The sequence below is a fragment of the Podarcis tiliguerta genome, assembly GCF_965153285.1.
Source record: "Podarcis tiliguerta genome assembly, chromosome: 9".
NCBI lineage: Eukaryota > Metazoa > Chordata > Lepidosauria > Squamata > Lacertidae > Podarcis > Podarcis tiliguerta.
In genome coordinates this window covers 34,212,501-34,228,782 of record NC_139542.1, presented here as the reverse complement: position 1 = coordinate 34,228,782, position 16,282 = coordinate 34,212,501, and the positions used below count along the sequence as shown (strand labels likewise).

Here is a 16,282-nt window from a genome sequence, read left to right as displayed (position 1 = left end):
TGCCAGCTTTGGTGATTGTGGGTTGACAGCACATTCCTAGGCATATTAAGTTGAAGGCAGATTCAACAAGACATGGGGACTAAAAGCAGATGGAGGTCTCTCAATTCAGGTTGGGACTGTGGTAGCCTAGGGAATTCTTGCTGCCCATAATGCTCTGCAAAGAAACTTCTTCCCAAACAACTTTGCTGTGAAGCAGAGAGGAAATTGGCACGTTTTCCCTTGAATAGGGCAGCTTCAACACAGTAAAGGTTGCAAGCTCAATAGCGCTTCTAAGGTTGATCAGTCTTGCCTCAATTTACTCAGGAATGAGACATAATCCAGTGCAAGTTCAGGAATATTTTAATTAGCTAACACCAGTGCTATAGTCCTTTACATGTTCAAAATGTAACGGGTCCTACACTACCAAAGTTTGGTCATTCAGCACATCTTTAATTGCAATATTGAAAAAACACCCTATCGTGTGTGATACCCTTTTGGCCCACTTGGTTCAAATACAGAATAACCATGCTACAATGAGGGCAACTGCTCTAGCAAAGGTCTTCAAATAAAGATCTGCATTTGTTACAGAATCAGTCCTCCAAACCAGGGGACGGTGAAAACATAAAGCATGCCTCAAATTTAAGTAGCCATGTTTTTTGTTGGTTTGTTTGTTTTTTCTTCTAATATCACAGCAAGGTGTTTAATGACAAAAGTGTCTTTCGACAAGGGAGTTGAAAATAAAACCATTAGTTCTCCGTTCATAAATAACCACCCCCCTGAAGTCTTCAGAAGCCCATTTTAAAAGGCCACTGCATAAACACAGTACATCTTTTTAAATATAAAAAAAACAACCACACACCCACACATCCAGCTACTTGCACCTATTTATAAAAGCCTGTCAGGATCTTCATTAAATGTGAAGTCACATACTAAAGACAGGTGATCTGAGGGGTAAGTGAAAGACGGTAGCCTGTTGGGTCCAATTTGCTCCTCAGTCAGGAGACTGAGAGCAGCATTCACGTTTAAGGCATGTTGAGAGTACCAGATGTAATCGAGGGTGTGCCTGCACTCTCCAGAGGGTCGGATCTTCCACGTCGTATAGGGAGGTTCTGACAGTCCGTCTGCACTCAGCAGCTTGTAAGCGCTGTTTAGGTTCAGGCTAGAATTTGAGAATTCCTTGTACACCTCTTCGGTGGGCTCCGCGTTGAAATCGCCACAGATGATGAGAGGGACCTCTGCCTCCCGGGTGATCTTCTTCAGGTTCTCCAGAAGATCGGCCCCTTGCGCAGACCTAAATCTCTCCCAGCCGTTGCGAGCTTTCAGGTGAGTAACAGCAGTGCAGAACAGTTTGCCGGTTTCGTTACATTTCAGAATCTGAGCAATGGCGACTTGGTTGGTTTTCAGCTTCATGGCGGTCAGCCTGATGTTGGTGCTGTTGACAAGAGTGAACCTGTCCTTGAGGAAGAATAAGGCACAGCCGTCTGGCCCGTTGTTACATTCCACGTCTAAACATGGAGACCACGGTTTAGGGAAGAAAGTACATTGGTAGCCCAGCCGGCTGAGCAGAGGCTGGAAGGTGTCAAAGTAGTGGTCCACTTCCTGTAGGCACAAGATGTCTGGCTGATATGCCAGGATCTCTTCTAGAATGAGGCATTTCCTTTCTTCCCACCTCAGGGCTTCCATCGGGCACTGAACAAAGTTGTCCTTGCCTTCTCCAAGAGCTGGAAGGAAAGCAATAAATCCATAGCATTATTTTCCCTTCCAAAACACACTTGTGGGAAAACAAGTAGCCTGTTCCATTTGTTAGAAAAGTGTTGCAATATAAGCCCACAAAAGTTACTAGCCTGCTAAGAGGCTAGAAGCAGTTTAAGCATGTGATGAGATGTGTGTCTAAAGAGCATCTCAAGCTTCTACAATGCCCAGTAACTCCTAAAGGTTTTCAACCTCCTGTTTTCTTTCTGCCATGAAATCATTCAAGGGACCTTACAAAAACAGAGCAAATATATATATATATATACCCAAGGCTGTGTCTACCACATACTTATTTTTTAAAAATAAAATGGGTCAGAGTTCTGTAGCTTGCAAATGATGCTTACATGCTGCTCATTTCACAGAGCTACTTTTGATGCTCCCAGTTCCCCCCATGATTATGTATAGAGATAGAAACCCTGCCCTTTTGAATCCTCAGCAGACGCTGCCCATAGTTTTTCAAGTTTCAAATATATTATATAACCTGATGCTGTTTAGATGCCACAGTCCAAGGTCAATACACCAGATTTTCCATGTTTTCTCTCCTCGATTTTTGCCCATTATACTCTAGGAGAGCGATCAACTGTATTCTGTCTGTATTTTCCCAACCACAACCACATTTGGACTCTACAATGACTCAAGAATCAGGGTTTATACCTTGTGCAAGGATGTTCCACTGCATGACCCTAATAGGTCGGTGGCTTCTGGAAAAGCTGGTCCTCAGGTTCACAAAGTCCCTCTGGAACCGGGCAGGACGTTTCTGAAGAACCACCTGGCATTCTTCAAGCAGATCCTTGGGATCAATGGGATCCAAGAAGTCAGGATCCGTTTGTTCCAAGTATTCCTGGTGTTTGGAGACAGCACCAGTACTCAGAGTCTTTGCAAGAGCACTATATAGCCTGCTGGTACTGTTGCCCATGGAATAAACTGAAAACGAAGCAAAGAAGAGGCAAATTCATCAGTAAACGCCCATCCCTGATTAGCCAACACAGAGCAAGGTTTTCTGCACATAAATCAAAGCAAACGAATTCACCACTGCACTTCCCTCCATAGTGCAATATATGTGACCCAAGAACCAGTACAGGACCAGGAGGTTCATATCTCCATGCCGCCATGAAGCTCACTGGGTGGCCTTGGGCCTGTCCCCATCTTTTAGCTTAAGCTACATCACAGTGTTATTGAAAGGATAAAACAGGCAGAAAATTCTTGGCCCAGCTGCTCCCCTTGCCCTACAGTTCCCATCATGTGATGGGGAGAGCAAGGACAAATCCATTGACACAGCCCCTCTCTTCTCCTGTAGATGATTGAGAACCCTGACTCCACCCCCGCTGCTGCAGACAGGCCCCAAAACGGGGTGGTTGGGTTCTTTTGCAGGAATGACAAGGGGGCATGCAGGAGGGCCAGAGCCAAGGGGCTCATCCCAGTTCCCCACCTCCTACAATGGGCAACCGAGCCAGGGTATAAATAATAAAATTATTATTTGGGGTGGGGAGCAGAGAGCAACTGAACAGGGCTTTTGTGACTACCTAGGGATGCTGCCCCCCACCCCAATTTTTTTTCTTTGTTCAAGGTTTCTGAAGCCCAATTATGAGTAGCTCTGAAACTGCTTCTACTTTTACATCACAAGTTATTTCTGCGGTTACTATGTAGTTCAAAGTTTAACACATCAAACGGAAGATAAAATTCAGGCAAGCTTCTGTATAAGCATAATGTTAATCCCGTTGGGTTGCTTCATAAACAACACCCTGATTCAAAAGGCTTCCCACTCTTTTACGTAACTAGAGATGCGAGGTACTGGGGTTTTTAAGGCACACCAGAACAAAGAAATCCAGAACAGGTGTTGCAGAGCAGCAGAGGCAGATATTAAGTTCAGTTCAGTAAGTTTATTGTGCTAGCCGAAGGCCATAACGAAAGCACAGAAACAGAAACAATTTCAAATGCAAAACATAAAGCAAGGCATCTACTAAATCAAACAGAAGCATCAATTTCTAGTGATACTGTAACCAGAGAGCTTCCGCCACCACACCAAGTGTATTTCAGATTTAGACTTCTCAATCCCACTTACAGTTCATGGCTATTTTTTCCTATTCCTTCTTCCTAATCTTTCTTGCTGCCAGCACAAAAAGGGCCACTTTTATGAGTCACTAATATGTTGGAGTCACTCAGTAATCACTGAACCCACTCCACTGGGAAACGGCTGCTTCCTCAAAAAAACAAGGGTTTTAGAAAGCAACTCCTTGGGTCAGCATATAAGGGGCAAAATAATAAATAATGAACAACATTTTCTACTTGCAATGGCCTGCATATACACCGTCTAGCAGTTATTAAGACACTAGCTACAGACATGGAAACCTTTCAAGCAAGATATATTTTCTTCCAGTCCTGCCATGCCTTCGTTTTCCAGAGTAACTTGAGTAGATAATTCTTAATGCTTCCGTCAAGGGTAAATCTCATTGTTAAAAAGCCACGAAGAGCGTATTAACTTTACAACAAGGTCAAGGACAGATAAAGGAGTGTCCCACTCCCCACACCAAGCTAAATGTGTGCAGTTCCCCCTCTTAAAACTTGTAAACCTCAGCTCACAATTTTAGGGGTTTTAAACTTTATATCTCACAATCTGCCCAAGTCACAAGAAACTGCTAGTTTCCCTCTCTCTCTCTCTCCCTCTGTGTTCTTTTTACTCAAATCCAAAAATGACTTTATTGCATTGCTGGGTATTTTCTGCCAGACTGCATAATGCAACTACTTATGCTAGAAATAGCAAAGCGACCCCAAAGTGTGGCAAAACAAACATAGAAGAGCAGGCACTTCTCAGTAAACTGTCTGGTTCCTTACGTAATCGCCCGTGCTTGCCAGGTTTTGCAATGCCTGACTTGACTTCCCACCACCACAGGAAGGCCAAATCGGTCACGAATGTCCTGTGCTGACCATTGCTGCATCATTGATATTTCGCAAACAGAGAGACAAAAGCTGTGACTACTACTGCCTTTCATTGTTACCCGCTAAAGAAAAGGGGAGGGGGAGGGAAAGAGGAAAGGATGCCTCTGGAAGAAAAGAAAATTGCCTAACAGGACGTTTTTACCAATTAAGGCTGTGCAGGAAGGTTAAGAGCTCTGACTTTCAAAGACAAGTTTAGTTAAGGGGGGGCCGGAAGTGTGAACCCAGCGATCGCAGTTACAGCACAAAAAGCACTACAGCATACTAACACTGCGTACTAGCATTGCATTTTAAATTTGTTATCGGAAAACAAGTTAGTTTCGTTTACTTGATTTCTTAGCAACATCATTTCAACTCTGAGAATAAGTGTGTAAGATTGCTCTGCTGAGTTCTATGGGACTTACTCCCTGGTAAGTGAGCACAGGGTTGCTGCTTGATTTTAATATTAAAAAATGCAAGCAATTTTGGAATTTTCTTCTTGCCTATTAACAGCACAGCCTTGAATTAAAATCACGCTAAGTCACAGGGGCCTCAAATCGCAATCACAGCACCTTTCGAATAGGAAAGGCAAATCTCGCTGCCGATTTATAACCATATTTCCAAAGACATGACCAGGCTGGTCTCCTTTGTTACTCTATTCCTGTCCCGACAGTTGCTAGACAAAGGTTAAAACTATGTGAAGTAGAAATGCAAACGAACATCCACACAAACTCGTAAACACTTCGAGGGTTTCTAGAGTTCTGTCAGTCTCAAGCACTAGGCTTTGCAATACATCTCTAATGAAAACACAATACTGAACGAGGCCGTTAATCTTGCATACACACCTGAAAAGCCGGAAGAATGCATCAACGTGCGGAATAAACAACTCTAATGGTGAATCTCGAACAGAACAGCCAGCCCTTGACGTCATGTGAGCAGTCTCTCTTTCCGTTAACCTTGCCCTCTGGCGACACCTAGTGGCCCCTTACAAAATCGCGCCCGATGGAACTTCCATTGTCACAATTAACCCCTAGCTACTCCAGAAAAGACGAGATTTTTAAAATCTGCTCTTGCACGGCAAGTCAACGCCGCTGCATGCTGAAGCGCTGGTCACGAGACCAAAGGAGGCTACCCCGTGGTAGCTTAGCTGAACGAAGCTCTTGTGTCAATGCAAAGTGATTTTTTTTTTTGGGGGGGGTGACGCTATTTTCGTTCCCTCGCCCACTCAATAATCCACCAGGAGATTGAACAGTGTCGCCTATGAAGAGAAAAAAGCACACAGGCTGCACTTCACACTGGCCTCCTTGACAGGAAATTTACAGCTCCTGCTTGCTCTTTGTACCGTGCAACTGAGATCCCCCTGACTTATATAACAAGACAAGCACTCCTGCCCGTTAACGCCTTAGCAGTCCCCTTACGCAACCACTTTCTAGCATGCCTTTAGTGAGTAAGCAGATTTTCTATCATTATTGCCCTTTCAACTAAATTCCAGAAAGTTCATTGGCTCTTGCATGAGATGGTGCTTTATGAACATGTTAAAGCTTTAGCAACACACCTAGGCTTGGAATGTGCACTCTGGAGAGGGAATTGTTGGTTCACAGCACAACTCCAGACACTTCTACTCACAAGCAAGCCCCACTGAGTTCAAGGGGCCCCAGGAAAGTGGGTACAGAGTCCCAGCATTTTAATGTCTTCAACTTTTCAAATGTGAGACGGCACTTTTGCCCCAGCTTTGACCTACTTTGGCAGAGAGAGTGTGTGTGTTTCCTTCTCTCTCCTCTGCATTTCTCCATCTTCCTTCCTTCCAGTCCTACACAGGAAGCAGCCTTTAAGTCAGATCATTGCTCCACCTAGCTCAGTATTACCTGCACGACTGGCAGCAGTCCTACCTGGAGAAGCAAGAGACTGAACCCAGAACCTTCTGCACGCAAAGCAGGGAGTCCACTGCTGAGCTATCAGTCCTTCCCCAAAGTTACAAAGCTCCTTCACTTCTATTTTTTATACACCCACCACAAAATGACCCAAAACTTAGCAGTGATCCACTATGGGAAAGTGGAAACGCCACTTGTGGGTCCCAACTCAAGAGCTGAAGACTAGTGACCTAAATGGCGGGCTGCTTTTTTCTGATCAGGGAAAGTAATGAAGGAACTTTGAGGACCTATTGGGGTTCCCTAGAAGCCAATACTACACATAGCATTCCATACAGCAGGTATTAACTCCAGTTAGGGCCTCTTTATTTAACTTGGCCTTGTTGGTTCCCAATGCCAGTCGTTACAAGTTCTGATTTATTTGGTATACTGATTGCACTCGGATTTTAATTTTATTGCATTTGTGCTGTAATGTTTTATACTGCAATTTATATTGCTACTGCAATGCTGCCTGGAGCAGCTTTCAAGGCAGGCAGTATATAAAATATTCAATCAGTAAAGAGACAGTATGTGCATAATACTATCGCGGCTTGTTTGCATTGCTCAAGTAATCCTGAAAGGTATAAACTGCTTACTACCCTGGGTGCCTGCAATGGGTTGTTCCCAAAGTACAGTGGTACCTCGGGTTAAGTACTTAATTCGTTCCGGAGGTCCGTTCTTAACCTGAAACTGTTCTTAACCTGAAGCACCACTTTAGCTAATGGGGCCTCCTGCTGCTGCCGCACCACCAGAGCCCGATTTCTGTTCTTATCCTGAAGCAAAGTTCTTAACTCGAGGTACTATTTCTGGGTTAGCGGAGTCTGTAACCTGAAGCGTATGTAACCCGAGGTACCACTGTACATTGCAAAGCAAATGACAAAAACAACCAATCCTGTAGTTCTGAAACATCTTGTGCATGTTGCCTGGACATTTTCATCTGTGCTTTTCCCTCATTATCTTTTGCCTGCCTCCTTCCCTTTGTGCAGAGTCCGTAGTTAATATACACATTTTCTGGCAGCAACAGCCCAAAGAGGATCTTTGGAGCAACAACATACACAGGGTTGCACACAGTAGCACAACTGTCCTTCCTCTCCTCCTCAGACCAAGAATTTGCTTTTGTAACTGCAGGTAACAGAATCATGCTGAATCACCCTGAGTTGCTGCAATATCTTGGGGGTGTTTTTCTCCCATTTGGTGTAGCCGCACAACCTGCAACCAGAATCCAATCCGTTTTCTGCAAATCATGGTGCTCAGCTCAATCATACAAATGGACACAAATCTGACATAAGAAATGGCAATAGGTGTGTGTGTGGGGGGGGGGGGGGAGGCGTTTCAACCTCCTAGGACAATCTGCATGCGACCTATCAGTTGCCGTCCTGAGGCAAACGAACTTTAAAGGAAGACTCCAATGTCTAACTGCTTAATTACTACTTCAAGAGGGTCTGTGGAATCACTTGTAGACTGGACTGGGGCAAAGGATTTGTAGGAAATTGTGTGTGCAAATTAGCTAACCAACGCCACGGGTGTAGAGTTAACCACTGTACTGCAAAGCACCATTAATTAAAAAAATTATTGCCACCTGTACTTCTGTGCATTTTGTTTCTTTCTTGACATTGCTGTTTGTATTTCCCTCCTCCCCAAAGTATGTACCTGTAATGTAGGGAAACAGTTTGAGCATCTGGTGGCAAATTGGACTGAAGTCCATGAAATCTTGCCAGGCTTTAAGGTGGCTAACATGGCTTCTCCCCTGGAAATAAACTGCTTGGGAAATGCTGCTGCATTGCAACACAGCACGGCTGCAGCAGCAGCTTCCCTCAGCAAGCAAAGCACAGCGATCTCCCTAAGAACATGCAAGTTGCCCTGATAGGAGTAGATTCCACATAGCTTGCTATCTACTCTTCGTTTTGACATTATTATTACTGCTTGCTTTGTTACAACTCGATATCTGGGTAGCCACAGTTATGAGCAAAGCTCTAGAGGGGAACCTAGGAAATTAAAGTCCACCAGGAACTACTGAGCTACTTCTATCTAACCTTGAGGCAAAAGAATTGGCCAGGCAGGTTGTGTAATCATGGCTATGTCCGCTACAGCAAGTCAATCAATAATGCTGATGTAACGACAGTAGATTCCGCGCAGAATGCCAATATCGAGAGATTGACCCAGCACTCCTGCGCCCACACCGGCAGCCGTTAGAGCCACTTGACACACTGTGTTTAACACTGCAATCAGCATGCTTGCAACCAGAATCCAATCCGTAAATACAGCTGAGCTTCTGTTACTTGCAGTTACAAAAGCAAATTCTTGGTCTGAGGAGGAGAGGAAGGACAGTTGTGCTACTGTGTGCAATCCTGTGTATGTTGTTGTTCCAAAGATCCTCTTTGGGCTGTTGCTACCAGAATCCAATCCGTAAATACAGCTGAGCTCAATGGGGCTCTTCCCCTAGTAAGTGGGCCTAGGCTGACAACCTAAGTCATACCTATAATATGCTATGTATGTAAACACAAACCTCAAGTTGCAATCAGTTCAACAGCATTTCCAGATAAGGGTGGAACTCTAAACCTGAACATGCTGGTCCCAAGCATCATGGATTGCCAGGGGATGACAGAATATCCCAAGGATGGGCTTGCCCTCCTAATGAACTTTGGACCATAAGGAGATTCTCTAAAAAAGGCATAGGCAAGCTCGGCCCTCCAGATGTTTTGGGACTACAACTCCCATAATCCCTAGCTAACAGTACCAGTGGTCACGGATGATGGGAGTTGTAGTCCCAAAAATATCTGGAGGGCCGAGTTTGCCTATGCCTGATCTAAAACCCTGGAACCAATCAGGACTCTCTCTGTTTTGTGGATCTTACTGGGCCCAATTGGACCCAGCCATACAACAATTTGGCTGGATGCAGTATCTTAAACCCAAGAGCAATCCTAGCCTTCACTCTCCCTTTTGGGGGGAAAACTGGTGAATGAGCTGCTTGACCTCCAACAGCCCTGTTTACATCTGCAGCATGGCACGGGTAGAAAATATGTTGAACCACTACAAAGATTGTAGCTCTGGGAAGCGAATAGGAGCCTCCTAACTCCTCTCAGCACCCTTAGCTAACTATAATACCCAGAATTCTTTGTGGGGAGCAATGACTGCTTAACTTGCTTTAATACTGCTTTAAATGGCTAGTGCAGAAGATGGAGCCTAAGTCATACTCAAGAGTAGATCCAATTAAAACGTGGACATCGTGGCTAACTGATTTCAGTGAGTCTGTTCCAAGTACATTTTCGTCACATACCACTCTGTGTGGTTTTTTAAAGAAACAAAAAAGCAAATCCATTGCTTCCTGTCTGAAATTGAAATGCTGTATTGCACTTTTGTCTCATCCTCTCCCCCTCACATGCTTTCACAATGAGCAACTCATGTTCCACGAAACCAAATCACAAGACCTCTGCAGATTTCAAAGGGCTTCATGGGTTTTGAGCGTGAAGATAATAAATGTAGGGAAATGTTAGGATATTGATGTCTTTCTAAAACATCTCTCAGTTAGTCCGAGGACCAGACGACACCCTCTCCTACCAGGTAAGGCTATTCAATTGGACCATCAATTCCAGCATTGTCTACAGAGACCACAGCATCGCAGGCAGACCACCTTTCTCGCCACTACCAAATACTTTTAAAACTTGGTATGCTAAAGACTGAACCTGTGATCTTCTGCTTGCAGAGCATGTACCTTATCACTGAGATATGGCCGTGGTCATAGTGATCTAGTGATTTAAAGCAGAGGGAAAGAAGGAAGGAAGATAAGAAGCATAGGCTGATCCACAGTTCTCAAACTAAGCTAGTTCAAATGGATATAGGTAGGACTCCTCTGTGGTTACATAAATGGCACTATGATTGCAGCTTTATTGCAGATTTTTCAACCCTCTTCTCTTACAACATTTGTGAGAAAAAGTGGCAAATTCATCAGGGGAAAAAGCCCTCTCCCTTGCCAGCAATGTGGGTGAGAAAACGACAAGAAGCCTTAGCTCCAAATAGCTACGTTTTCTCAAGTATGACTCAACTTCGGGGGAGGGGGGACGACAACTAAGAAACTTTCCAAACCTAAGTTACAAAAGAGGCAGACTTCCATAAAAATGATGAAAAACTGCATACATGGATTCTGGGCACTCCTGTTTTAAGCATCTTTTTCTGAGAATGTTAGTGGCCAAAGAGTAGGTCCATTTTAACATTACAAAGACCCACATTTCAGCAATGGACTGAAGTGGCAAAGGAAAAATAAAAAACAGAAAGGGAGCAGGATTCTGGGGGAAATGACTCTGGCAATCCCACCCGCCATTGAACCCAATGGGTTTTGACTATACGCGATTCTGGCTGCAGGTGCGAGCCCTGGAACATAATCCCTGTGCAACTTTCTGAGGATCACAAGTTGAAAGAATGCTGTTGCCCTTGAGTCCTACTTGAAAGCTTCCCATTGGCATCCGTCTGGCCAATGCTAGAACCAGCGTACAGGATCAGATGGGCCTTTGGCTGAATTCAGCAATGACCATCTTCTATTAGATGCATTCTCAGTGAATGATTGAGGTACCCTAAGAAGCTTACCAACACCTAGACCCAAGCAGGTTAAAGAGAACCCAAGATCTTTCTGCTTAGGTTGAATGTTACTGGCTTAGCTGGCATTAGTTAGCACTAAAAGGTGGGGGAATCTTCTAAATTGCAAATGGAGGCTGCAATCGTATACACACTGATCCACAATGAACTTAATAGGGGCTTATTTCTGTGCAGACACGCATGCAGAGGACTGCATCACAAGCCTTTTAAAAAGGTTCCATTGATGGTTATGAGATTTTTCAGAGCTCAAGTAACAAGGCTAGGGTTTCCCAACCTGGTGACCCCCAGATATTGTTGAACTCCAACTGCCATCATCCCTGAGCAACTGGGGCTGATGGAAACTGTAGTCCAAAACACTGGCGGAGGAAGAGGAGTGCAAGGTGAGCGCACCGCCCCCGGCAGTGAGATCCCAGCGGGGTGCAATTACGGCTGCTCTCCTGCCTGTGCTGGGCGCCAAACCCCTACGGGTGGGGCACCCAGCCCCCAGGACGCACACCAGCCCCGCTGCCTGCTCTCCGTCCCTGGTGCCGGAGCATGAAGCTCCGCCGCTGGTCCAAAATAGGGAATGCTGAGCTAGTTGAATTGTAGGCCAACAACAGCTGCGGTGATGGAAACAGGAGCATCTCCTGTGCTTGCGTACACTTTGCCCCATCCAAGATATCCCAATGTACATTGGACTGTCCCTGTAGGCAGATTACTACGTCAGACAAACTATTTCTTGCTCAGCTTTCATGTAAACCATCTGAAAGGCTGATGAGCTAAGAAACAGTAGTAAGGGAAGTGAAAGGCAGATGCTTGTTGTGAAGCAGATTTTCAAGCAGTCTCAGTTCATCATAATTTATATAGTGCAACTGCTCTCACTCCTCAATTTAAATACCAAGAAAGCCAATAAGAACCTAAGAGCAGTCCTGCTGGGTCAAACCAAAGGCCCATCTTAAATCTAGTAGAAAAACCAGACACCTCTAGGAAGGAAGTTCACAAGCAGGACATGATGCCAAGACACATAAGAACATGAGAAGAGCCTGCAGGATCAGGCCATTGGCCTATGGGAAGTCCACCAACAGGATTTAAGTGCAACAGCACTCTCCCCTTCTGTGGTTTCCAGCACACTGCCTCTGGACGTGGAGGTAGAACATGGCTTTATCCTCCATGAATTTCTCTAGCCCTTTAAAAAAATCCATACAAGTTGTCCGGCCATCATTGCCTCCTGTGGGAAGGAGTTTCATAGTTTAACGATGTGCTGTGAGAAGTACTTTCTGCTGTCTGTCCTGAATCTTCCAACATTCAGCTGCATTGGATGTTCCATTGTTATCTATGAGAGAGAAAAACTCCTCTGTCCACTTTCTCTACCCCCTCATGTGTAATTTGATATACCTTCATCATGCCTCTTCTTAACCACCTTATCTCTAAACTGAAGAGCCACAGGCGCTGTCAACTTTCGCCATAGGGGAAGTTGCTCCACCCCCTCAAACATTTTGGTTGACCTTTTCCGATCCTGTTCCATCTCTGCATTTTTAGCAAATACTTTTAACAACCCGCAGTGAGCAGCGGCTTTCAAGTCAGTTCCTTAAAACCATTAATGATTGTGCACATGGAAAGGGTGACACACGGTGCACAAATGAGTTGGCAAACTACAGCAGAGAGGAACACGTTATAGTTTCTCAAAAATGTTCTCCGAAGCATCACATTACTTTTTACAACCCAAATGTGCACCTAGACTCAGGTACGGCACCGTAGATTTCCTCAGCGTCTTTTTGAAAATTAAACAGAAATATTTTCTGTGGGGAAGGAGATAAAGAGCAGGATACGGCATACTGCTTTTCCCTGGGCACAAATAATGATTAATAGGAACTCTGGCATAGTTAGAGGGGTAATATGCAAAAAGCACTCCTTGAAATCCCCAAGCAGCACATGCTTTTCTCAGAGCAGGGGTAACTTGGAGAATTAATCAAGGATGCGAAAACTTATCTCAACAAGGTGGTAAAACTGAGAGTGCTGCCTACAGGGTATGCAATATATGCCTGGCATAAGATCCCATTCACTGACTTTCTGGAAGCAGCAGCTTTTAATGAATCAGCTGCCAGTTTAAGGCTGTCTTGAGTTCATTTACTTAATAAATAAGGCTCGGCTGGCTCCTCATTAATAATATATTTTTTAAATAAATCAGAAGCCTTGTATCTAGCATGTGTCCAGCCTTCACCCAAGACAAAAGTAGAGCAAAATGTACTCTGGATAATTATTATAATTTTTTTTAAAGAAACCATCCCAGAGCTTAGCATAGTGGAAACCGTGGTAGACCTTGGGCTCCACAGATCTGGCTTGGAAAACTCACTTCATGGGTAAAACGGAACGGTGACCTACCTCACAAGGTTACTGTAAGGATTGATAAGATACAGACAAATGATGATGCCACTTAGAGGTAAGGCCCCACACGCCCCCATTATGCAGGAGACGAACTCGTTAGATTACCTGTACCCCTTTAGCAACCATCTCTCGACTGATCAGCCCCCACCCCGCGTCTTTATTAGAACGTCCGAAACCCAGCGTTCCATCCATGGAACGTTCGGCGCCCCCGAGGGTTCTAGGCACTCACCTGCTTGGGAATTCGCAGCCCCCGAGCTTACAGCCGCAGAGCAGCCGTAGTGAGGGGCGGCGGTGACGGCGGCGGAAGATGCAAGGATGGCAGGCGGGGAGAGGGCTCTCTTGACTGGAGCCGGAGACCGGAGCAGCAGCGTCGAGGAGGTGGCGGAGGAAGGCGCGCAGCAGAGGTTGGAGAGGGCCGAGCACAGGGACCGAGCGGGGCTCTGATACATAATAACGCTGCCCTCGGGGAACCGGGCGAGGACAACGGGAGAACCGGGGAAACGAGCCCCCTGGAGAGAATGAGGTCACAAGCTCAAGCGGAGCTGCCCCGCAGCCTTACGGAGACGGAGGAACAGGCGCGCACGAGCACTCACACACCCCCTCGGGGAACGAGGAGCAGCAGGGGAATCCCAGCAGGGCGGCAGCTCACACCAGCCTCCTCAGCACAAGCACGCGGACGCCACTCACTGCCGCAGACGGGAGCTCAAGCCGGCACAAGGCAAGACTCACGCCTTCAGCCGGCACTGACGCAACGGGCAGCTCCAAAGCGCAAAAGAGGGGGAGGTGGAGAGCTCGTGAAGCTCAAGCCTCCTGCCCGCAGAAGCGTAGCTCTTCCTCCCACGTTCAGTTCAAGAGACGAGATGGACGCTGGTGGAAGCCGGTGTAAGAAACGCCGGCAGAGGGACTCTGGAGCCCAGGCCGGGCTGAGTTGATTCTGCGAGCTCCCCCCGCACACTGCATGGTATGCCCCAGTTGTGCATCTCTCCCTCCCTCCCCCGCCGCGCCAGGGTTCCCAGCAAGCGGTTTCTCTTTGCTGACGTCACCACGGACGTCACTTCGCGAGCGGGGGCAGGGGGCGTTGGCGGGAGCCGCCTCCGAGTCAACTGCGTTGCTGCGGCTGGAACAGGGGCGGCCTCGTCGCAGCGATGCCCCCGCCTTTGTCTCCTGGTTCTTTTCACGCCTCGCTCCCCCGCTTTCCTGCGGGGGGGGGGGGAGCAGCTCTTGTCAGAGCAGGTTACAAGACTAGGCTTTTAAAAACAGCTGAGGAAGAGCCCTGTGGGGTCCTCCGGCTTAAAAGTCCCTCCCGGCGCCGCGTCCTGCTTGTCCCCACAGTGACCCGCCAGGCGCCTTTGCGTAAGAAACAGGACGTGCTAAGCAAGCAAGCGCCCTCCCGATTCCTCCCCGTTGTATAGCAGAGAGGCAGTGTGGTGTAGTGGTTAGACGTTACAGTGCCTCGCTAGGACTTGGGAGGCCAGGGTACAATTCCACGCCTCTTAGGCCCTAACCTAACTTTAAGGGCTGTTAGGAGCATAAGAAGAGCTTGCTGGATCAAGCCAACATCCTGTTCTCACAGTGGCCAATCAGTTAGACTATGTGCTGCATGAAGAAGTACTTTCTTTTATATGACCTTAACATCTTCCAGCATTCAGCTCCACTGGATGCCTAGTGTTATGAAACAGAGGAAAACCATGCATGTCCCCTTGAGCTCCTTGGGAGGAAAGGGGAGGTATAAATGCAACAATAAGTGAATATGTGCCCAGGGATCTGGTATAGGAGGTACACTGCTCCTGAAGATGGATGTTCTATTTACCGTATTTTTTGCTCTATAAGACACACTTTTTCCCTCCTAAAAAGTAAGGGGAAATGTGTGTGCGTCTCATGGAGTGAATGCAGGCTGCGCAGCTATCCCAGAAGCCATAGCAGCGCTCCCTCTTGCTCTTCTAGCTTCTGGCTTAGCTCCTCTGTCCCTTCCCCCACCTCCCGGAAAAGCCCCCAAGAGCCATGCTCCCTTTAAAGAGCCGTGCAGAGCGTGTGTGCGGCTCTTGGGGGCTTTTCCCATAGGAGGGGCTTTTTCCTCCTCGGGGAAAAGCCTGCAAGCGCTGCACACATGCTCCACACGGCTCATGAAAGGGAGAGCTGTGCAGAGCCTGGGATGCATACAGGCTCCACTCAGAATTCCCTTTAAAGAATATTTTTTCCCTTGCATTCCCCCTCTAAAAACTAGTTGTGTCTTATGGCCAGGAGCGTCTTATGGAGCGAAAAATACGATAGCTGTTCTGTCTCATAGCCATTCCAGGGCCTATTTTCAGTGCAGTGGTGTGTAATCCCTCCTTAAAGGGGATTTGGTTTTACTGTACTGTTACTGCCATTTAAAATTTTTATTCTGGTTTTAACAAAGGAAGACTATTTGAGGAGAAATGGTTTTTTGTTTTTTAAAAAGGCATTGCTTAGCTAAGGTCCACATGCAATGGTTACATGGGAAGAATAAAATAATAAATATGAAAAGGAAGGCCTCTGTGTATTTAATGATATAATGGGGAGGAGCTACCTTTTCAACTTTTTTAAAAGGTTGCTCAGGATGGTCACCGAAGGGCAGTGCCAAAGGACTTTCTGCCTTTGGTCTCTGGCTACTTTCAGTACATGTAACACTGGAGATCTAGGGTCAGAGTTCATTGCGGCTCTTACTACTTTTTTTCGTTCTTCCTTTTTGCTTGAACACAAACATGTTTATCCCAGTTTACAGAGCCCCCTGAAATATTGCTGAAATACATCTTTCA

General features: G+C 46.2%; 1 protein-coding gene across 3 annotated transcripts; it reads right to left on the bottom strand.

Annotated features, from left to right (window-relative positions):
• Positions 1–321: 321 nt before the first annotated feature.
• Positions 322–14,432, bottom strand: NOCT (nocturnin). 3 transcript variants are annotated; one of them, XM_083457453.1, is made up of 3 exons: positions 13,735–14,432; positions 2,386–2,655; positions 322–1,700 (listed from the first exon to the last, which is right to left on the bottom strand). In XM_083457453.1, exons 1-3 carry the CDS (start codon positions 13,952–13,954, stop codon positions 865–867), a joined length of 1,326 nt encoding a protein of 441 aa, XP_083313579.1. In that variant the 5' UTR covers positions 13,955–14,432; the 3' UTR covers positions 322–864. The 3 variants fall into 3 exon arrangements, with proteins under 3 accessions (XP_083313579.1, XP_083313581.1, XP_083313580.1); XM_083457455.1 differs by lacking the exon at positions 13,735–14,432 and adding an exon at positions 13,503–13,637; XM_083457454.1 differs by lacking the exon at positions 13,735–14,432 and adding an exon at positions 5,490–5,982.
• Between the last annotated feature and the right edge of the window lie 1,850 nt (positions 14,433–16,282).